Genomic DNA, 24,795 nt, shown 5'->3' on the forward strand with positions numbered 1-24,795 from the left:
AAGAAGGCAAAGTGGTTGTCTAAGGAGGTTTTACAAATAGCTGAGAAAAGAAGAAATGCAAAAGGTAAGGGAGAAAGGAAAAGATATACCCAACTGAATGTAGAGTTCCAGAGAATACCAAGGAGAGATAAGAAGGCCTTCTTAAATGAACAATGAAAAGAAATAGAGGAAAACAAAAGAATGGGAAAGACTAGACATCTCTTCAAGAAAAGTGGAGCTATCAAGGGAACATTTCATGCAAGGGTTGGCATGATAAAGGACAGAAACCTTAAAGACCTAACAGAAGCAAAAGATATTAAGAAGAGGTAGCGAGAACACACAGAACCATACAAACAAGGTCTCAATGACCTAGATAACCATGATGGTGTGGTCACTCATCTAGAGCCAGACATTTTGGAGTGTGAAGTCAAGTGGGCCTTAGGAAGCATTACTTGGAGGTGATGCAATTCCAGCTAAGCTATTTCAAATCCTAAAAGATGATGCTGGTAAAGTGTTACACTCAATATGTCAGCAAACTTGGAAAACTCAGCAGTGGCTATAGTACTGGAAAAGGTCAGTTTTTATCCTAATCCCAAGGAAGGTCAATGCCAAAGAATTTTTGAACTACTATACAATTCTGCTCATTTCACATGCTAGCAAGGTAATGCTCAAAATCCTTCAAGCTAGGCTTCAGCAGTATATGAACTGAGAACTTTCAGATGTACAGCTGGGTTTAGAAAAGGCAGAGAAACCAGAGCTCAAATTGCCAACATTCATCAGATTATAAAGAAAGCAAGGAAATTCCAGAAGAAACATTTACTGCTGCTTCATTGACTATGCTAAAGTCTTTGACCATGTGAATCTTAACAAACTGTGGAAAATTGTTAAATGATGACATTATCAGACCACCTTATTTGTCTCCTAAAAAACTTGTATGTGGGTCAAGAAGCAACAGTTAGAACTGAACATGAAACAACAGACTGGTTAAAAACTGGAAAAAGAAGATGACAAGGCTACATATTGTCACTTTGCTTATTTAACTTATATGCAGAGTACATCATGAGAAATGCAGGTCTGGACAATCACAAGCTGGATTCAAGATTGCCAGGAGAAATATCAACAACCTCAGCTATGCAAATGATGGCAATCTAATGGCAGAAAGTGAAGAGAAACTAAAGCACCTCTTGATGATGGTGAAAGAGGAGAGTGAAAAAGCTGGCTTAAACTCCACATTCAAAAAACTAGTATCATGGCATTCAGTCCCATTACTTCATGGGAAATAGAAAGGGAAAAATTGCAAACAGTGACAGTTTTCTTTTCTTGGGCTCCAAAACCACGGCAGACAGTGACTGAAGCCATGAAATCAAGACACTTGCTCCTTGAAAGAAAAGCTATGACAAACCTAGACAGAGTATTCAAAATCAGAAACATCACATTGCCAACAAAGATCAGTCTAGTCAAAGCTATGTTTCTTCCAATAGTCACGAATGGATATGAGAGCTGGACCATAAAGATGTCTGAGCATTGAAGAATTGATGCTTTCAAATTGTGGTGTTGGAGAAGACTCTTGAGAGTCCTTGGAAAGCAAGATCAAACCAGTCAATCCTAAAGGAAATCAACCCTGAATATGCATTGGAAGGACTAATGCTGATGCTGAAACTCCAATACTTTGGCCACCTGATGAGAAGAACTGACTCACTGGAAAAGACCCTGATGCTGGGAAAGACTGAAGAAAAACAGAGATGGAGGCAGCAGAGGATGAGATGGTTAGATAGAATCACCAATTCAATAGAGATGAATCTGAGCAAACTTCAGGAGATAGTGAAGGACAGGAGTCTGGAATGCTGCAGTCCATGGGGTCACAAATAGTCTGACAGGAATTAGTGATGAACAACTACAACATGAGGCTTTATCATCAAAACAAACACTCAGTTTAAATAACGGGCAGATCTAAATAGACATTATACCTAAAAGCTTTTTAAGTCATATTATATTTTAATATATTAAGAACAAAATACCTGTGCTGATTTTTAGTTTGACCTAATGAACAAGAAGAGAACAATATTCAGCCAGGAAAGGTCACACTGATCATAATAAAGTCTTAAGGCTGAAAATGCTTTTTTTCCCTTTGCACTTACCACTGGCTACACAGTATCCTGAGAGTACTCATTATATGAAAAAATATTAATCACAGCTTAGAGACCTTGTTTCAGAGAAACCAATGATGAATCAAATTAGAAGCTGAAGTTGCATCTTTGTTTTTAAAGATGTATTCTTAATGTTTTCATATAGAAGTTTCAGTTCAGTTCGGTTCCGACACTCAGTCGTGTCCGACTCTTTGCAACCCCATGAATCGCAGCACGCCAGGCCTCCCTGTCCATCACCAACTCACGGAATTTACTCAGACTCGCGTCCATCCAGTTGGTGACGCCATCCAGCCATCTCATCCTCTGTCGTCCCCTTCTCCTCCTGCCCCCAATCCCTCCCAGCATCAGAGTCTTTTCCAATGAGTCAACTCTTCACATGAGGTGGCCAAAGTACTGGAGTTTCAGCTTTAGCATCATTCCTTCCAAAGAATACCCAGGGCTGATCTCCCTTAGAATGGACTGGTTGGATCTCCTTGCAGTCCAAGGGACTCTCAAGAGTCTTCTCCAACACCACAGTTCAAAAGCATCAATTCTTCGGCGCTCAGCTTAGGAACTAAAAAGCCTCTTGATGAAAGTGAGAGAGGAGAGTGAAAAGGTTGGCTTAAAGCTCAACATTCAGAAAACGATCATGGCATCTGGTCCCATCACTTCATGGCAAATAGATGGGGAAACAGTGGAAACAGTGTCAGATTTTATTTTGGGGGGCTCCAAAATCACTGCAGATGGTGCCTGCAGCCATGAAATTAAAAGACACTTACTCCTTGGAAGGAAAGTTATGACCAACCTAGATAGCATATAGAAGTTTAAGTCAGTATAAATCACATATTATAAATATATGAAAACCATTACCTTAGAGGTAAAGTTCAGCACTTGATTTATACAAAGTCTATGAGAAGCTAGTAGAGATCATCTAATACTAAATGTTACATCATTCATTCCAGCACATGCACAGTCTCACTTGCAGCACTGTATAAATGCAAACGAAACAAAACAAAGAACCTACCCACCCTACCCCACCCCCCAAAAAAAAAACTCACAAAAGACCAAAAACAAAGAAAATCCAGAAAGAAGGAGATAACAAACCTAAATGTCCACTGATATGGAAATGGGTAAATAAACTGTGGTGTATAAACAGAACCAGCACATGATCCAGCAATTCCACTTCTGGGTATTTATCTGAATAAAATGAAAATACAAAAGAGGATGGTGTGCCCATATTGTTTGCAGCGTTATTTACAACAGCCAAAACATGGAAATAATCTAACACCCATCAATGGATGAATGAATTTTTAAAACGTGAGATATATATATATCTTTAAGGAAATCTTACCATTTGCAGTGTTATATGTCCATTATACCCCTACAAAAATTGTAGGAGAGTGACAGAACTTTTGTTGTTGCTCCGTGGCCACGTCATGTCTGACTCTTCATGACCCCGTGGACTGCAGCACACCAATAAAAGAACTATTAGAGTGAATAAACTAAAGCCATGAAATTCAACCCAGATAGATCTCAAACACAAAATACTGAGAAAAATATTGATTGTAGAAGAATTATTTTAAAAACAGATGACAGAGGGTGAAATGGTTGGATGGCATCACTGACTCAATAGACTTAAGTTTGAGCAAACTCCAGGAAAGAGTGAAGGACAAGGAAGCCTGGCCTGCTGCCACACATGGAGTTGCAAAGAGCTGGACATGACTGAGAGGCTGAACCACAAAGAAATACTTGTCGGTTACTCTTGGTGATACTGTGGAAACCTACTGCTTACTTTGAAAAGTGATAAAGGGGAAAAAATTTAAAAATAAAAACAGCATTCGTGTAACTGTTAGAAGCATCGCATGGGACGTCCCTGGTGGTCCTAGTGGTTAAGAATCTGCTTTCCAATGCCAGGAATGCTTAGGGAACGAAGATCCCAGATGCCTTGGGACAACGAAGTCTGTGCGCTGCAACTAGAGAGAGCCCCTATGCTGCAATGAAGCAGCCTGTGCCAGGCAACAGAGACCTAGCACAACTAAAAAGAAACAAACTTTTAAACAAACAATGCATGGATGCATAACAACTCTGGTCAAACAGGACGCTATGGACCGGAAGGATAAAAACTAGGCTGTGACTAATATCTCAGTATAGACTTTGGAGGATAGAAAAGTGACTTGAGTGCTCTTTTCTTTTTAGAGAAACATTTTAAGCATATGTCGAAAATCTGAGTGTGTGCTATGCACCTCTGGAACTATGATTCATATTTTGTGTATCGCACAAATGGTAAGACACAGGTAGGCACGCAGGACAGCATGGAAGTTTGGAATCTGTTTCTACACCATCTTGAGGCTTCAGAGGAAGAATCTCACTGAGCAAACCAAAAAAGACAAGGACTAAGACACCTCCCTCCAATATTCATTAAACACCTATTAAGGACTAGGCTCACTGTTAACAGCTGTGATGCAGTGCTTCTTAACCTTCAAAAAAGCTACAAAGACAGGGCCTCCTTTACATGTGCGGCATGTAAACTGGATTCGTTTATTCACCACATAATTCATAATTCAACTTCTGCTAGCAACTACAAGCTGCATAAATTTGTCAGAATTAAGCAACTCATCTAAAGAAGGGGACTCAATACCTGGCAAGTAGCATGCGCCCAAGAAATATCACGTGCTGTTGTTTTCCTGATTATCAGGCACGGTTCCAATGCTTAGGTGAGACGGAGACTGAAACAGAGCTCAGACGTCCGCGGCGCTCTCTGAGATGCACTGAAATCATAAACCCAAGAGTCCTGACGCTCCCACAAAGAGACGGGCTCTCTAAATAGTAATAAAAACGCTTCTAGCCGGGCCTTTTCCAACACCTTTGCCGTTCTCCTAGGAACCTGGCCACAGGCACCTGGTGGGCGGTAGGAGGGCTAGGTGGACACACAGGGGAGTAGGGGCCCCGGTGGGGCGAGTCGGGGCCTGAGAAAGAGCCAGGAGCCCCAAGCAGATCAAGCTCTGCGGCAACCTAGAGGGGCAGAGGAGAAGGCACTGGCACCCTGCTCCAGTGTTCTTGCCTGGAGAATCCCAGGGACGGGGGAGCCTGGTGGGCTGCCGTCTATGGGGTCGCAAAGAGTCGGACACGACTGAAGCGACTTAGCAGCAGAGGGGCGGCGAGGCGGCAGCGAGGGGAGGGGAGCTGCAGACAGACAGACCCGGAGGGGCGGGGCGGGGCGGGGCAGCCGGGGAAGGAGGGCGGTGCTGGCAGCTGGGCGGCAGAGCCCCGCAGGGACCTCCGCCGGCTGGGACCGCGGAAGCTGGGCCAGCGCAGCCATGTTGGAGGCGTTGGGCTCCCTGGCGGCTGCCTTCTGGACCGCGCTCCGTCCTGGCACTGTCCTGCTGGGGACCGTCGTCTTTCTCCTCTTGAGTGATCTCCTCAAAAGGCAGCGTCCAAAGAACTACCCGCCGGGGCCCCCGCGCCTGCCCTTCGTAGGCAACTTCTTCCAACTGGACTTTGAGCAGGGGCACCTGTCGCTCCAGCGGGTAGGAGCGGGCGAAGGTGCCCGCGCGCGTCCTGACCCTGACCTGCGGGACAGGGGCCATTCCGGGTACCGAGGGCGGGAGGATGGGGGTTGAAGCGGGCTGAAGCTGGCACCCGACTACACCCTGCTTTGAACCTCTCTCTTTTCCTCAGTGACTGGCATGATTACACCACCCGTGATTTTCCGGGGTGAAATATCGTTAACTGTTTACTATTGAATGTGTTAGATAAGATGCGGGGTGAAGGCTGAAGCGGGCACCCGACTACACCCTGCTTTGAACCTCTCTCTTTTCCTCAGTGACTGGCATGATTACACCACCCGTGATTTCCCTGGGTGAAACATCGTTAACTGTTTACTATTGAGTGTGTTAGATAAGATGCGTTCTCTAAGTCATTTAACTGAAAGCCTTGTTACATACTATTGGGACTTTCTATTTATAATATGATCAGTTTATCTTTTTAATATTATCCTTGGGGAAAAAAATCCCGTATTTTGCCACTCGGTAAAATGGTGATAAATACTATCTAAATCCTTACCATTTTTCGACTGAATTGCTCCTAACTCCACAAGGATTGAGCCCCCTCACAGTTAGCCTCCTCAGCCAGCAGTCCACACTCACTCATCATTTTTAAATGTCACCCCTTTGCTTAGATTTTGTTAGTGATCCCTGCTGCTTCCCAGAGTTCTTGTTCCTTAGGGAGCTACTTGAGGAGAGCATGGCAATCCACTCTAGAACTCTTGCCTGGAGAATCCTATGGACAGAGGAGCCTGGCAGCCTACAGTCCATGGGGTCGCACAGAGTCGGACAGGACTGAAGCGACTTGGCACGCAAGATGCCGGGAGCTACTTGAAACCCTTCTTGTAACCTCTTTCCATTTCTTTATAATCATCTCCCATCAGGGCTCCCTAATTGTGGCCATTCTGAATTCCTTAATATTTCCTCCAACATAAAAGCACTTTCTCAAGCACCTTCGGCTGCTTCCCTGCCTTTCATCCTAGGTATCTTGCTGACAGACAGCACTGTGATTGATGTTTGCGAACATTAAATAAAACAGTGAATGGTCAATACTAACACCGCTTATTATAGGTTCCCAACAAATAACAGTTCCCCTTGAATGCCTGGAGCACTTTAAACACAAGTTTGTAATATAAACTCAAGTTCAGATAGAGAAGGTTTTTATCAACTTTCTGGAAGAAATACACAGTTGGTACCGTTTAAATGACGATTTGTCTCCATAATTTTAAAGCTTGTCTCCTTAACCTGTCAGTTCAGTTCAGTTAGTTGCTCAGTCATTTCCAACTCTTTGCGACCCCCATGGACTGAAGCACGCTAGGCTTTCCTGTCCATCACCAACTCCCGGAGCTTGCTCAAACTCATGTCCATCGAGTGGGTGATGCCATCCACCCATCTCATCCTCTGTCACCCCCTCTCCTCCTGCCTTCAATCTTTCCCAGCATCAGGGTCTTTTCTAAGGAGTCTAAGCCTGTACCTCTGTTTAATAAATATGTTATTTAACTTCCAAGTATTGGCAGATTTTCCTGTTTTCTTTCTGTTAATGATTTCCAGTTGGAATCCATTATGGTCAGAGAACATATCTGATTTCAACTTTGAAAAAAGTATGTTAAAGTTGACCCAAGATAGAGTCCATACATACTTGGAAAAAAATGCATTCTGTTCTTGTTGAGTGGAATGTTCTGTACTACATCTCAGTTAGACCTTATTAGATGAATCAGTCGTTTAGTGCTCCTGAACCCTTGTTGACTTTTTACCTACTAATTCTATCAGTTACTAGGAGAGGCTTGTTGAAGTCTGCAACTTATAATTACAGTTTTCTCTGTGTATCTATTCAGTTCTGGTAGTTTTCTTGTATGTGTTTCACAGCTCTTTTATTTGGCACATATGCACTAAAATTGTTATGTCATCTTTGTGAATTTGTTATCTTGTTTGTTATTAGGTAATGTCCCTCTTTTTCTCTGGTAATTTTCTTTCCCTGAATTTTACTTTATCTGATATAGTATAGCCACACCAGCTCTCAGCTCTCTTTTGATTAATATTTACATAGTATATGCTTCTCTACTTATTTACTTTTAACCTGCTTATATCATTATATTTGAAACATATACGTGGGTAAATTTTTGTTCATGCTTCTAATATCAAACATTTAATTGATGAGTTTAGATCATTTATATTTAATGTAATTATTGATTTGTTAAAACTTAAGTCTGCCAATTTATTATTTGTTTCCTATTTTTCACTTTGTTTTTTCACTCATCTTGTTTTTTACTCTTTGTTTTTTCTCCTTTCCTCTCTTTCTGTAGGTCACTGGAATATTTTTTTAGAACTCCATTTTCATTTATCCATAGTGTTTTGAGTATGTTTCTTTGTATTGTTTTTTTTGAATGCTTGCTGTAAAGATTACATGCTATGCATACAGAACTTATTCAGTAAGTATCTTGGTTTACCACTTCAGGTAGAAGACACACATCTTAAACCTCTTTAGGTCCCTTTACCTTCCCCCACTTTGTAATATATAAATTATCTTAAATATTGTCTCTATATACACTGAGAACCACCTCAGACAGTATTATAATTTTTCTTTTAACTGTCAAGCACAGTGTGTTAAATTCAAGATTAGTCTACTGTGTTTACCCATTTCTCTGAAGAACTTTCTTTAGCCATTCTTTTAGAACTGGTCTGCTGAAAAAAAATTAGCTTTCCTTCATCTCAGAATGTTTTCATTTCACCTTCGTTTCTGAAGTGTATTATCACTGGATATAGAATTCTAGGTTGACGGTTTCTTTTATTAAACCCTTGAAAATGTACTGCTACTTCTTTCTGGCCTAGGAACTAGGGTTCCTCATGAGAAATCTGCTGTAATTTGAACTGTTGTTCCCCATAAGTAAGGAATTGTTTTCTTCTACATGCTTTGAAAGCTAGGTTTTCTTAGTTTTTAGATTTCAGAAATTCAGTTATATGCCTTAGTGTTGAATTCTTTGGATTTATTGGATTCACTCACAACTTCTTGCCTCAGTCAGTTTTAGTAGTACCAAATTTGAGAATTTTTCAGCCTTTATTCCTTCAAATATTTTTTCAAGTCCATGTTTTTTCCTTCTGGTACTCTTTGGCACTGACGACACAAGTGATAGATCTTCTCCTATTCTAATATCAGTCCCTGAAGCTCAGTTTTTTATCTCTTCTCAGTCTATTTTCTCTGTGTTGTTCGGATTGGACACTTCCTGCTGATGTCTTCCGTTTGACTGATTATCCCATCATTACCACTTTGCCATTGAATTGCTCTAATGAGTTTTTGTTTAGTTATTATTTTCAATTCTAAAATTTCTTTTCTGTTCATATGTGTATTTTCTGGCTCTTGGTTAAGATTTTCTATTTAAAATTTTTTCAAGAGTGTAATTGTTTATCAAAACATATTTTCAATAGCTGGTTTAAAGTCTTTAATCTGTAATTACAGCATCTTTATAATCTCAGTATTGGTTTCAACTCATTCACTTTGAGATTTCTCTGGTTCTTGATAACATGAGTAATTTTGGACTATACTCTGGACATTTTGTGTATTTTGCTACATGACTCTTTTATTTTTGCAGATAGTCAACCTGCCTATGTTTAGAATGTTTACTTTTGTGAATTGTGGTTCAAGTATCAATTTAGGTTATAAAGCCTTTGCAGTGCTGTATTGGTCTACTCCACTTATATATTGTTTACCTCAATAGGACTCTAACCCACATTCTCCTCGGTGCAGGCTGGAGAGAATGAGGATGGGGACAAAAGACTGGGGCCCCTCTGAGTAGGGTAGCCTCTTCCTTACTGCAGGGGGTGGGGAGAAGTCAGTAATCTAACCATATTATCTCCATGGAATATGGGTACCTCCTTATTTTTGTAGAGTTGTAGAAATCAGGATTTTGCCCACTGACTCCTTCAAGGAGTCTCTTTTCTGCAGTTCAGGGGTGAGATAGTTACAATTCAGCTTACAAACTCAGTAGGGAAGAAGTACCGCCTTGCTGTAGAGGCAGGATGAAGACAGGATGCAGAGACAGGATGAAGGCAAGTTTTCATGCATCGTTAGTACTGTAGCTTTCCATCAGGATGGGGGAGGGTTACATCTCTTATGGTATATTCTGTCCTGGTGGACCACTCTTTATCTGGTTCATTAGCTACAAAGAACAGGGCTTTATTGGTGTTAATTTTTTATGTGCCAGTTAGTATCATGATGCTGAGGAGGAGTAAAATGGGATGCTTTTACTCACTCTTGTCTGAAATCAGAAACTTGATCTGTGCCCTTGTTTTACTGTTAAGGTAGATATGACTAGAGAGGTTAAATGATTTGCCTCATATCATAAAACTGGCCAAGGATGATACTGAGCCTAGGGCCTTATCTCTGGCAAAAGATTTTTCATCAGAAGTGTTGTTTTATTTTATATAAGTTTGCAATTAAATATTTCTGGTTGTAAAAAATAGAGTTTAAATAATGTGATTTGGCTATAATTAAATTTGCATTCAAGCAATTTGGAAACATTAAGCACTTATCATTATCTATCATTACCTATATATCTTTACTTACCTATCTACCAGTACCTATCATTAACTATCTGCTGTAATATTAACAGGGCTTTGCAGGTGGCTCAGTGATAAAGAATCTGCCTGCCAATGCAGGAGCCGCAGGAGATGTGGGTTCAATTCCTGGGTTGGGAAGATCCCCTGGAAGAGGAAATGGCAACCCACTCCAGTATTCTTACCTGGAAAATCTCATGGACAGAAGAGCCTGGTGGGCTACAGTCCAGGGATTGCAGAGAGTTGGACATGACTGAGCAACAGAGCAGGCACTTAACATTAACTAGCTGCTAAGTCTTGTCTGTGGATTCATTTTCATTTAATCTTCACAAAAGGAACACAAGTTAGGAATCTTTTGATGTTTCCATTTTACCACTGAGGAAACAGGCTGAAAATAGTAAAGCAGTTAAGCTAAGTTATTCAGCCTAGGTAATGGCCAAACAAGGCCTTGGACACATGATTATTTGACTCATATACTTATTCTCTACTGATGCTATCTGACTTTTCATGCTATAGGTAGAGGGTAATTGGCTTATTCATGGGTTCATTTATGCAACAGACATTTATAAAGTGCTTATCGTACGACCGCACAATTGCACTTATCTCACATGCTAGTAAAGTAATGCTCAAAATTCTCCAAGCCAGGCTTCAGCAATACATGAACCATGAACTTCCTGATGTTCAAGTTGGTTTTAGAAAAGGCAGAAGAACCAGAGGTCAAATTGCCAACATCCATTGGATCATGGAAAAAGCAAGAGAGTTCCAGAAAAACATCTATTTCTGCTTTATTGACTATGCCAAAGCCTTTGACTTTGTAGAGTTGTAGAAATCAGGATTTTGTAGAGTTTGTACAAGTACAAACTCAAATTTGTACTTGTATTTATTTGTACTCAAATAAATAATTTTCCACAATAAACTGTGGAAAATTCTGAAAGAGATCGGAATACCAGACCACCTGACCTGCCTCTTGAGAAATCTGTATGCAGGTCAGGAAGCAACAGCTAGAACTGGACATGGAACAACAGACTGGTTTCAAATAGGAAAAGGAGTACGTCAAGGCTGTATATTGTCACCCTGCTTACTTAACTTCTATGCAGAGTATATCATGAGAAACGCTGGACTGGAGGAAACACAAGCTGGAATCAAGATTGCTGGGAGAAATATCAATCACCTCAGATATGCAGATGACACCACCCTTATGGCAGAAAGTGAAGAGGAACTCAAAAGCCTCTTGATGAAAGTGAAAGAGGAGAGTGAAAAAAGTTGGCTTAAAGCTCAACATTCAGAAAACGAAGATCATGGCATCCGGTCCCATCACTCCATGGGAAATGGATGGGGAAACAGTGGAAACAGTGTCAGACTTTATTTTTGTGGGCTCCAAAATCACTGCAGATGGTGATTGCAGCCATGAAATTAAAAGACACTTACTCCTTGGAAGAAAAGTTATGACCAACCTAGATAGCATATTCAAAAGCAGAGACATTACTTTGCTGACTAAGGTCCGTCTAGTCAAGGCTATGGTTTTTCCTCATATGGTCATGTATGGATGTGAGAGTTGGACTGTGAAGAAGGCTGAGCGCTGAAGAATTGATGCTTTTGAACTGTGGTGTTGGAGAAGACTCTTGAGAGTCCCTTGGACTGCAAGGAGATCCAACCAGTCCATTCTGAAGGAGATCAGCCCTGGGATTTCTTTGGAAGGAATGATGCTAAAGCTGAAACTCCAGTACTTTGGCCACCTCATGCAAAGAGTTGACTCATTAAAGACTTTGATGCTGGGAGGGATTGGGGGCAGGAGGAGAAGGGGACGACAGAGGATGAGATGGCTGGATGGCATCATGGACTCGATGGACGTGAGTCTGAGTGAACTCCGGGAGTTGGTGATGGACAGGGAGGCCTGGCGTGCTGCAATTCATGGGGTCGCAAACAGTCGGACACGACTGAGTGACTGAACTGAACTATCATATGACAGACACAGTACAAAACAGTGTATGATGAAATGTATGGTATAAACTTTGTGGTAAACCAGGTGAGATGTCATTATGTGGGATCACTATGAATGGGAAGCAATGGGGACAGCGCCTGTAGAATGTTGAATTTGGCTGAACTGGAAAGGAATCTTAGGCAAGAGGTTATATGGAGTAAAGTAGACAGGAGATTTTTAAATGGGGGAAGTGACATCAGGTAAAATGAAGTGAGAGGGCAGTGAAGAAACTGGCCAATTTATATGGCATGATGGGAACCATGAACCACTCTTATTTTTTCTCCTTTTTCTGAACTTTCTGTACCACAGCTACATGGCTTATTGTAGGAGCATGTTTTTAAGTAAGAGAGAATCTTATTGGACTGAAGTGGGAGAACTGTAGATAAGGTAAATAAATGTATTAGTGAGTATATACATGGAGCTGCTTGTAATAAAAAAGGCCCCAAAATACAATCGTCTAAAAAAAAAAAAAAAATTGAAATTTATCTCTCTCACACAAGTAAGTTCAGATATAGGCCAGAAGACCAGGATTGGAAGACTGCTTTGTACCACAAGGTCATCTAGAAACCGCAGTTCTTTCTGTCTTATTGATCTCATCCTACGACATCATCGTGCATAAGGTCCATTCCGTGAAAAGGGGAAGAGGGAGGTGGTGAGAAGCAACTTTCCTGTAAGAACATCACCCAGAAGATGCACATATCACCCCTGCTCCCATTGTCAGGTGTCTCACTGGCCTCACCTGGAGAAGCTTGGAAATGTGGGTTTTAATTGGGATGTCATGTGGCCAACTAATCTTTAGGGAGTCTGTCACTCAGAAGAAGAGAGATAATATCTTCATAAGCTTTCATTTAAAGATGAGACAAACTGAGCTATAACGAGCCCAATTTTATACCCATCAGCTGTGCTATCTCTTTGCCTCTTTTTCTGAAAACAAAGAATGCATTATAGGATTATTATAAGAACCTAATAAGTTCCTGAATATCAGTTTATTACCAAGGTGCTTAGTGCATAGTTGATGCGTCTTCCTATATCTACCACCCACCCCCACCTTTTTCAAAAACTTATAGTAACAGATTCAAGGAAAAACCAGTCATTGGTTGCATACCAGGCCTCACTTGTCTGGCCTGATTGCTGTATGGGCTTCATCCATCTACTCTCTGGCCACTTCCTCTCCATTCCTTTGTCCAGATCTAACCAGAGTCATTTTGCTAAAATACACTCTCAAATATATCAATAACAATAAATAATTTTATTATTTATTTTAGTATTGTGGTTACTTATCACCACCATCCCAAAGATGGAAACTAGTAATAGCCCCCATTTTATAGATTTGAAAACTGGGAAAGAGAGAAGGTAAATAACTGAAGCAAAAACCACATAGAAAGTAACAAGCAGAAGCTGGATACAGATTTGTATAACTTCAAAATCCATGTTCTTAAGCATTCACTGCCATTACCTCTGGAGAAGGCAATGGCACCCCACTCCAGTACTCTTGCCTGGAAAATCCCATGGACAGAGGAGCCTGGTAGGCTGTGGTCCATCGGGTCGCGAAGAGTCAGACACGACTGAGCGACTTCACTTTCACTTTTCACTTTCATGCATTGGAGAAGGAAATGGCAACCCACGCCTGTGTTCTTGCCTGAAGAATCCCAGGGACAGGGGAGCCTGGTGGGCTGCCGTCTATGGGGTCACACAGAGTCGGACACGACTGAAGTGACTTAGCAGCAGCAGCAGCAGCCCTTACCTTTCATTCAGTTTTCTACCTAGAAACAAAACAAGATCCAAATTATTTCACTTGACATTAAGATATTCTTGGTCTAGTTCGCAGTATCTTGTCAGGCTTGTTTCCCCTCTTCCTACATAAACAAAAAGGTGTTTGTTTGTTTGTTTCCAGGAATGTATGCTAGTCTCTGGCCCCCTTATGTGTTACCTACTTTCCCCCATTTGATAATTTATTGTATAGAATGGTAATACTAATAAGAACTGTTTACTTATCTGTATGCTCCATTAGATTGGGGGCATCTTAAACTTCAGGGCCTATACCCCCAGCAATGGGCCTTGACCTACCATAGGGTTTGTGCTCTTTAATGAACCTATAGTGTAGTCAGAAAAGAGAGCTCACTTGTTCCTGAAAGCCCATGATTCCCTGTCTTTGCATTTGTGTATGCCGTTCCCACAGTCTAAAATCTTTGCCTTCACAATACATGTCCTTTTGCCGGTACCCTGACCTTCATTTACAGTTTGGCCCAAATATCATGTCCTCTTGGACACTTTCTCCCATATCTTGAGTGGAAATTGTTCTCCTCTTTCCATAGCTTCATACCCTTTGCCCCAGAATGGTAATATATATCATCTTCTATGCATTAGTTTTTTTCTGCAGTCAGCCTTCCCCAGGAAGCTTTGACACTTCAGGAAAACACCATTGCATAGTGGTCTGTGTATTGCCCCCACATATAACATAGCAATGTCAGAAGGTACCTGACAACTCCAAACCAGTTCATAAAAACCTGTTGGATTGAACTTGAATTTGATTTCCACAGGCTGTTCTCAGAAACCTAATATAATCCCAAGAACTACCAGTTAGACCAGTATTCTTAGCAGGAGTTTGTGGACCTCAGGGGACTGGTGAACTGCATTTATGCATAAATGTATTCACATGTAAAGGATTTTCCTTTACCAGATCCATGACATACTCTATATTCAAATGATTTTATTGCTTAAAAAATTGTATAAAATGCCATGAAGTTTTATTTCCTATGTCCTTATGTTTCTTTTTTGTGCTTTATTGGATAGAAGCACTTTTTAATTATAAAAGCAATACAAATACATTGAGTGACACATTTTGAAATATAATTTAATAAGTAAGAGAGAATCTTAGTCCTCCTTGTGTCCAGCCCGCCTCCAAACACACACACACACATACACACACTTGCCGGTGAGTATTAGAGCGCAGATGCTGTCACTGCTAGTGGGAGTAAGAATTGGTGCACTCTTCCTTTTTTCCTCTTCTCTTTTTGTGTCTTTGTCTATTGGTTTTTGGGTTTAAGAAATTAGATAAAGTAGTATCTTCCTCAACTTTATATTTCATGGTTCAGTGTCTTGTCTCACCAACTCAACACTTCTAAGTTTTTTGTCCTAAACATTTATTTTGCTCTATTTTATTATTTAAGTGCTTAATCTTACATGTGGGAATTTTATCCTTCATATGAAATTTCCTGTAACCTATCACTTTGATTTGCCTCTTATAGCTACTATGCTATTCCTTTTCTGTTTATTTTTCTGTTTTCATTTCTTAAGCCTGTTTTAGCCTCCTGAACCACCTTTTTCACACTGCTGTGTTAATTTCTACTATACAGCAAAATGATTCAGTTTATATATATATACACTTATTTATATATAAATATTCTTTTTGATATTCTTTTTCACTATGGTTTATCACAGGATATTGAATATAGTTCCCTGTGTTATACTGCAGGACCTTGTTGTTTTTCCACCCTATGTATAATAGTTTGCATCTGCTAATCCTAAATCCCCACTCCATCCGTCTCCCATGCCCCACCTCGGCAACCACACATCTGTTCTCTATGTCCAAGTCTGTTTCTGTTTTGTAGAAGGAGATGGCAATCCACTCCAGCACTCTTGCCTGGAAAATCCCGTGGCCGGAGGAGCCTGATAGGCTACAGTCCATGGGGTCGCAAAGAGTCAGACACGACTGAGTGACTTCACTTCACTTCACTTCACTTCATTTACGTTATATTTTAGATTCCACATATCAGTGATACCATATGGTATTTGTCTTTTTCTAACTTACTTCACTTAGTATGACATTCTCTAGGTCCATCCATGTTGCCACAAATGGCATTATTTCGTTCTTTTTATAACTGAGTAGTAGTTCATCGTATATAGATACCACCTTTTCTTTAGCCATTCATCTGCCGATGGACATCTAGGTAGTTTCCATGTCTCAGCAATTGTGAATAGAGCTGCTGTGAACATAAGGGTGCATGTATTGTTTTGAGTTATGGTTTTGTCCAAAAGTATGGCAGGAGTAGGATTGCTGGTCATATGGCAACACTATGTTAAGTTTTTTAAGGAAACGCTGTACTGTTTTCCATAGTGACTGGGCCTTCTTACGTCCCCACCAACAGTGTAGGAGACCAACAACCATATTTTTAACCTCTTTTTTCCCTTATACTGTCCCTTTCTTAACAACTTGTTTATTGTTGTACATTGAAGTGTATTCTCTATCTTACAAAATCTCAGATGACACTGGGACTTAAGTTTACCTCCAAGTAAAGCCATTGGCACAGTGACTGGCATGGTTACTTACGAATTGGTAGACATCACCATCATTGGTACAGGACTGCAGGAGGTCATTTGATGTATCCACTTTTACACTGTTGATCACACCATAAAAATGTTTGATCTAGTTCTGTTGAACTAGAAATATACTTGGGCAGAAAGTTCTAAGTGATAGAACTCTGTAGAAGTTCATTTCAGTAAACACTAATGGAATGCCTAATCCCTTCCAAGAACAAGCTGAGTGAGGTTCCAGATTGTATCCATTGTCAGTAGGAGTTCTTTAGTTTAAACTGAGATTTTCAGCCATTCCCAAAATATTTTTACTGTATATTCTAAAATAGTCAAGAAATCCTTTCTAAAGTAAAACCTAAGAAGTTCATCCAGGCATTCAGCACAGTGAAATAAAATGTCTTGATTTAAGAGACCCATTCCTGCCATTTCTTAGAACAAAGACATGTACTTTAAAGGCAGACCAGACTCAGATGGAATCCTGGCTCTTCTCTTTATAACAAGACAGACTTACTGTACTGGTGATGAGCAAACACAGCTGGAAGACTGGACCAAAAGAACGATGGAAGGACTGAGTTCAGGCTTGGCCTTTAGCATGGGAGCAGGGTGGTGGAATGAGACTAAATCCATGGTATCTTCTTTGATGGGGCAGTGGGGTCCAGGGCATTTGGAGTGACATGGGGGAGCATCAGTCATGGCAGGTGGGGAGATGGGGCCATCGACACGTGGAGGAAATACGTGCTTCTGTTTGATATCACAGCCTGCAGCAGGACACAGCCCTGCATACTGGGGGCAGAGGCAGGGCCTATCTAGATTGCTGTCTTGAGTAAACATATCAGGGAAGACATTGATTAATGACTGTTGACTGCAATCCAAGTCATATTTGCACATACCTGCACATTTGTGTACACTCCTGACCCACCCACCCACTCTTCCATTCTCTCTCTGTCCTCTCCCCCAGATCCCTCACCCTCAGCCTCACATTCTTTCTCTCACATCCACTAAACTCTAAGTTCCTATCACCATCCCAGGTCAATGGCTTTGTCCTTAAATCTTACATAATGCCTGGAAAGTTTCACCAACGTGCAATAGCTTTGCAACCTTGGCCAAGTTACTTCTTGCTGAAAGACCAGGAAAATCATTACTGCCACAGGGCAGTTGTAGGTTAAATGAGACAGAACATGAAAGGTAGTTATGAAAGGCACTCGGTAGATGTGGTTGTCTGTGACCACCAGGGCCTTTCTCCCCACATCATCTCTGTCCTCTTGTCCTATCTTTCACCATGAACAAGCACACCCACATCCCTTTGCACACAGAGCCCATTCATTCCCCAGAAACTCTAGTGGCTATCTGCCAGGGACCAGGGAACAAAGTGCCTTTCACATTTCTGTTCTCATTTTTCTCCATAGAATCCTTTGAGGGAAAGAATTATTTTCTCACTTTACAACTGGGGAACTGAGACTCAAAAAAAAAAAGAAAAAACTAAGCAATTTTCCCTGGAGCTCACAGCTAATCAGCCACAGAGTTAAGACTTACACTCAGCTCCAGAATCAGTGTGCTCTTCTCCCAGCCTTATGATGAATTTTCTGTCACCTAAAACATGTTGAGGAAAAGGATATTCTCTCCTGGTTAAGCAGATGTGATTTACTAAGAAGGCCATGTTCACTAACCACATCTCTGCCTTCTCTGGTAAGGCACATGGACTGAATTCTGCCCTTTACTAGACACGAAGATACTTGAGGTTAGATACCTTGTTTATCTTGTTAAATCTTTATGCCTTGTTCTCAGGACAAATGGTGGATACTCAATTCAAGGAAGTCGAACATATGAATGAATGTTTATAAGGGATGTCCACGTCCTATGGTAGATTCGACCTGAGGCTAGTTGAGACGAGGAGAATTGGAAACAGAAACATCCCCATCAAACCTGGGTGCATAACATGGATGCACACACACACACACACACACACACACACACACACACACACACACACACACACACACACACACACACACACCCTTCCTGTCCCCATCCAAGTTCCCACAGCCAAACATACTCTACATTCCATGATACACAGACATGTGCATATTCTATGACTATTTTTACTATTTTTTAGTTTGTGAAGAAATACGGGAACCTTTTTAGCCTGGAACTCGGTGACTTGCCTTCAGTCGTTATAACTGGATTGCCCTTAATCAAAGAAGTCCTTGTCCACCAGGACCAAAACTTTGTGAACCGCCCCATAACCCCTATTCGAGAACGTGTTTTTAAGGAAAATGGTAAGTTTCTAATATAAGATGTGTACGTTTGATACTCTTATAGTCTGTGAAAGGTACTTTTGTTTCTGTAATTCTCCAACACTCCCAGGGACTAGGCCCCTCATAAGTTCCTGCCCCTTAAGGAAGCTGAGTGCCCACATTTCCCTGTTGAAGGTACCTCCTCAGGGCACCTGGCAGGGTCCACCCTCATGTCAGGGATTTGAGCAAAGCGACATCACCTGCATGAACTCACTCTGGATGCTTTAATAAATAAGTATCCTCATTCACTCGGTGATGTGATGTGTTTTTAAGCAGAGGAAAGGCAATGAATTCTCAGGCTCTCTTTCTCCACTCAGATCTGTTCCCCTAGGAAAATGGATATGGATCAGCTTCCTCCCCCTCTTGATTATGTGATCCCTTCTTGCGTCTCACTTCTTGTGGTCTGTTGTTAAGGCTGTGCCTTACAAGATATCTCGAGCCTTCCGTTTTTGTTAGGAGGGTTTGGGGTTTCCCTGGTGGCTCAGTGGTAAAGAATCTGCCAGCCAGTGTAGGAGACGTGGATTCTTCCGGGAAGATCCCACATACTGCGGAGCAGCTAAGCCTGTGCAAATACTGAAGCTGTGCTCTGCAAAAAGAGAAACCACCACAGTGAGAAGCTGGTGCACTGCAACTGGAGAGCAGCCCCTGCTTGTCCCAACTAGACAAAAGCCTGTAGCACTGAAGACCCAGCAGAGCCATAAATAAGTAAAATCACTGAAAAGAAAAAAGAGGGGTTTAGCATAAATACTTAAAATGATTATTAAATTCACACGTTTAAAAATCTAAACGAAAAGCTCAAATATATTCTACGAAAGCACCATATTATTCAGGTGCTTCTCAATTTCTCTTTGAAATATTTTTCCCATTAACTCTACATCCATTCACTGTGCTTACTTGCCATATGAAGCCTGGTGGTAGGTACCAGTGACAGAACAGTGAGGAGAATGACAAAGTCCTTATTTTTCTGTAACTTACATTTCATTCAGGAAAACAGTATCAGTTACTGGAACAATTTAAGACCTTAGTGTAATGAAGATAAGAGCGCAATGTACTTCTTAGGAGTGTCTAATATCCTGAGTCTCAGGAAAAGCTAACACAGTCACAATTAATATCATAAAGTGAAAAAACTATCAGGTGGAGGGAATGAATGGAGTATGAAAAGTCTCTGAGGTGGGAAGAAGGACACTGAACTGGAGGACCTGAAAGGTGGCCAGTGTTGCCACACAGGGATTAAATGGAGATGAAGCTACTGAGTTCGAACAGGAATAGTTCATGCAAATTAAGGATGTTGCTTTTTATCCTAATAACAATGGAAGCGCCTGCATGGTTGCAGTATAGAAAGGGATCATCATCCTTACATGGTCCATTTTAAAGACTTCTCTAAACTACAACGTGAAGAATGGGCTAAAGGGAGAAAGCGACTATTGCAGCATTTTAGGTGAGAGGAGGTGCTGGCCTAGACCAGGGAGGTGGTGAGAAATGGCAGTCCAACAGGTTAGACCAGGAGAGTGACTGTGAAGATACATGTGTGTAAGTTTCTCAGGAGGAAAACCCAATAGGACATGTTGACCCAGACAGGGGGAGAGTGAGGTGTTGAGGTAGACACCCAAATGAGTAGGTAAAGGAAAGAAGGGACGTGTGGAAGAGGACAAAGTGTTGGCTGGCCTGGGGGTTGTATAGAGCAAATAATGAATTCAGTTATAGATATGCTGAGTGTGAAATGCCTTTAAATCTGCAGAGTCAAGCAGATACTTGTGTATGTGTCTAGTGCTGAGGGACAGAAATAGATACTAACTATCAGTAGATTTAAAATTTTAGGAACGAATGAGGTTTCCCCCAACATGGAATATAGATAAAGAGAAAAGACTTCAGACCTAGCCTTGAAGAGCTCCATCATTTCAAAATTCAATAGAAGATGAATTAACAAAAGATAAAGGAATTTGTCTGTATTCAGAGTACAAAGGAGGGAAATTTAGAGAATGTGGTGTCCTGGACACCATTGGAAGAGAGTATTTCAAGAAAGAAGTGCCTCATGCTGCTGACACATGATGGTGAGGTTGAAAAGGATCCTGGACTGGGCAGCAGGGAAGGTCATGTCCTCGTCGTGGTGGAGGCCACAGTCCGATATGAGAGTGAGTTGAAGGGTACTCTGGAAGTAAAGAAATGAAAGGATGGTGACCTCTCCTGAGTTATGAAATAAATGATCATTGATTGAACACACAAAGATGGATTTTTTTCCTTTGCCTGTGTTGTCCGCTCTGCATAGATTTTTCACTCTTCCATGCTTTCTTGAGTGATTCATTTATTTTTAAGGCCAGGCTTAGATAAGATCTCACCTAAAGGACTTACCTTGTGAATATGGATTTTGTCTAATCCATAAGTGCATTCTTAGTTTGTTGCATGATACAAATATTTACATATATTTATATGACAAGTCATCAAAAATGGACTTTGGAGTCAGACAGACTTAAATTTCAATCCTGTTCAGTTGCTTGCTAACTCTGTGACATTGCAGAGTTTATTTTATCTCTTACACCTAAGTTTCCTTTTCAACAAAACTGTTGGGAGTGTTGGCAGTTATGATAAGATGTACCTCAAAAGAGGTTCTGTTAGTATTATATAATGCATTAAAAATGCTAAAAGGTCTGTCATTATGAGTAATCAGTAAATGCTAGCCATTGTATCCATTGCTTTGGGATTATTTCTCTGAATAGTTTCAAACACCTTAAAGCCCTTCCCCTTCCTTCCGTCAGATACATTGTTCCTCATGGGTCTTGTTGACTTTCTTTTCATAATGTTGGCTTTCTTTTTCCCAGGCTTGATCATGTCCAATGGCCACATATGGAAAGAGCAAAGAAGGTTCTCCCTGACAGCTCTGAGGAACTTTGGTTTAGGAAGGAAAAGCTTAGAGGAACACATACAGGAAGAAGTTGCCTTCCTCATCCAAGCAATAGGAGAGAAGAACGGTGAGCAGGTCCTAGGACAGGTCCAGGGACCGTGGTTCATGCTTTCACTAACCAGATGCTCATCAATACCTGCATGTCTGTCCTAAGCCCAGGACTGTGTTGTGTTCTTAGGGGATAACAGTGAACAGCTAACCATGAACTGCCATTATGGAGCTTGAGTGTTAAGAAGATGGGTATAAAACTCATTATTGGTTTTAAATCCTGGTCATCAATTTGACTTCCAGGCATTGACTGAGTGCTTGCTGTGTGTCAGACCTGTGTAGGGTGCTGGGACCACAGTTTCAGATATAGTTCTGTAGTCAGTGTGTTATATGCCATGTAGAATATACTTTCGAAACTAGGAACAAACCAATCTGAAGTCTCTCTCTCTTCTTCTGCTTCCAGGGCAGCCTTTCAACCCTCACTTCAAAATCAACAATGCCGTTTCCAATATTATTTGCTCCATCGCCTTTGGGGAGCGGTTTGACTACCAGGATGATCAGTTCCAGGAGCTGCTGAGGCTGCTGGATGAGGTCACCTACCTAGAGACAACGTTGTGGTGCCAGGTGAGGTGGTTCTCACTTCCTACCTTGGAGAAGGACATTGAGCTGATATCAGACAGAGATGGGTTCTTCCTTTTACTTTTTTCTTAAGCTAACATAACTGTTTAAAATTGACTTTGACAAACATGTCTGAAGTCAGTCTGTGAATTTGATGTTTTATGTAACATAGTTGAACACTGACTATAGACAAAGAGGGCTTCCCAGGTGGTTCAGTGGTTAAACAAAAAAATCCACCTGCCAATGCAGGTGATGCTGAAGATGAATTGGGAAGATCCCCTAGAGAAGGAAATGGCAACCCACTCCAGTATTATTGCCTGAAGAATCCCATGGACAGAGGAGCCTGGCGGGCTACAGTCTGTGGGTTCACAAAGAGTTAGATGCTACTGCTCACATATGCACCAATTACTGGAAAACTGAGTTCAGTTATGGGACTTCAGTGGATACCAGGCTGACTATTCCCAAGGAACAAAAATCCTGGGAGGCTAGGAGGAGGCAATAGGGCAGGGGTACAAAGCATTTCTTAGAGATCCAAAGTAGACCAGGCACTTTGATGGACAACTATACATACTTTGTCTCAGTTAATTTATTTTTTTACAACAGTTCTTTAAAGATGAAATGGATCATCCTGATGTATGCAAGCAGATATGGGAATGTGTAAACAAATCCACATAGTATTCCACTGGCTCTGTGTTAAGTGTGGTATGGATCTCATGTCCTTTGATCATGAAAATAACCTTTGCCCACATTAGAAGCTAGTTTAGGTAGATACAGATCACATAATTATTACTACTATTAGCAAAGTACTATAGCTAGAAAGAAACAGACCTAATTGTCAAACCCATAGCTATCACATTTGAAATCTAGACAACTTTCCATTACCTTATGCTATCTATTTTCTACCATATATTATTAGAAAAAATATATACAAAACTACTGTATTTAGTAAAAAATGTTTTACCCACATTGAGCTTACCTCATACTGAGGACAGACAAATAAATACACATATGATTTACCATAGATATTTAGATACATAGGAATGTAGATACATAGTTAGATACATATACATAGATAAACATACATATTTTACAAATACACACAAATATATATACACACACATACTAATGACAGTTGTCATGGAAAAATATAAAACAAAATAAAGGAATGGGAAGAGAGTTCCAGAAGTGCTGCTAATTGTAGGATCATCAGCTAAGACAGATCCAAATAGGTGACATTTGAGTAGCACCTTAAGCAACTGGAATTACACAGATTTCAGAGGAAAACCATTCTAGATGAAAGAAATAGCAAATACAAAGTCCTAAACAAGAACAGTGTTTTTTATGTTTGCACAGAGACCAATGGGGCTGGACTGGAAAGAGTAAGAGAGAGTAAGATGTCAGGGAGTGATAGGAGAGGAGGCAACAGGAGGGTGAGGGGCCAGATCGTGTGGCGCTCAGGCCAGGAGAAGGATGTAGAATCTGTCTAAACATCTTGGAAAGTCATTGGCAGGTTGAGAGTCAAAAAGTGAAATGATCTCATTAAACTGTTAAATGATCGCTGTGGCAGCTCAGTGGAAGACAGGCTGAGAAGGGGGTTAAGGAGAGCATCAGGAAACCTGCTGGAGGCTACAGCATCCAGATAAAAAATGTTAGTGCTTTGTACTAGGATGACAAAGCAGATGGAGCAGTGAAAATTGGTCTGAAGGGGTTTGGGATGGAGGGTTGAAATGCTTTGCCAGAGGGAAAATAAGAGGGTTGAGAGAGAGAAGAGTCAAGGTTGACTCAAAGGATTAAACTGAAGTAAATAAAAGAGATAGAAAAAGAATACAGTTTCCTTGGCGTGTTGTTCAGTCGCTCTCGTGTTCAATGCTTTGCAACCCCATGGACTTATCTTAAGAAGTAGAAAAATGTCACACCCACCCTTTTCTCCATGATGGTTTTATTTGTTCCATCAGCTCTACAATGTCTTTCCAAGGATAATGAATTTCCTTCCGGGTCCACACCAAAGGCTCTTCAGTAACTGGGAGAAACTGAAGATGTTTGTTGCCCGTATGATTGAAAACCACAAGAGAGACTGGAATCCTGCTGAAGCAAGAGACTTCATTGATGCTTACCTCCAAGAGACAGAAAAGGTGAGGGGACCTGTGTGTTTTCCTGAATAGTGTTCTTAAAGATCAAATGAAGGGATTCTAATATCTTGTTGGTGTAAGAAGTCACCACAAACTTGGTAGCTTAAAACAACCAACATTTATCAAGTCAAGGTGGGGGCAGTACTGGCTCTTGCCAGGCTCTAGGGAAGAAACTGCTGATGGACTTTTCCAGAGTCTAGAGGCTGCCTTTACTCCTTGACTGACTAATGACCCCTTCCTCCATCTTCAAAGCCATCAATATAGCATGTTTTTCTGCCGCCATCTTCACATCTGCTCTTTATGACTTTCTTGCCTCCCTCTCCTAAAGACCCTTGTGATTATATTGGGCCCACTGGGATAATCCAGGATAATTT

The 24,795-nt window shown here is 41.0% G+C and overlaps 1 protein-coding gene across 2 annotated transcripts in view; it reads left to right on the forward strand.

Annotated features, from left to right (window-relative positions):
* The first annotated feature begins 5,392 nt into the window (after window positions 1-5,392).
* CYP2J2 (cytochrome P450 family 2 subfamily J member 2) overlaps window positions 5,393-24,795 on the forward strand; it is a 37,569-nt gene continuing 18,166 nt past the window's right edge. For both annotated transcript variants that reach the window (XM_068966317.1, XM_068966316.1), the window contains exons 1-5: window positions 5,393-5,632; window positions 18,607-18,769; window positions 21,604-21,753; window positions 22,138-22,298; window positions 24,248-24,424. In XM_068966317.1, coding sequence (XP_068822418.1) covers window positions 5,423-5,632; window positions 18,607-18,769; window positions 21,604-21,753; window positions 22,138-22,298; window positions 24,248-24,424 — 861 coding nt within the window. In that variant the 5' untranslated portion in view covers window positions 5,393-5,422. The remainder of the gene's footprint in view (window positions 5,633-18,606; window positions 18,770-21,603; window positions 21,754-22,137; window positions 22,299-24,247; window positions 24,425-24,795) is intronic.

Source organism: Capricornis sumatraensis, chromosome 2, assembly GCF_032405125.1.
Source record: "Capricornis sumatraensis isolate serow.1 chromosome 2, serow.2, whole genome shotgun sequence".
NCBI classification, from domain to species: domain Eukaryota; kingdom Metazoa; phylum Chordata; class Mammalia; order Artiodactyla; family Bovidae; genus Capricornis; species Capricornis sumatraensis.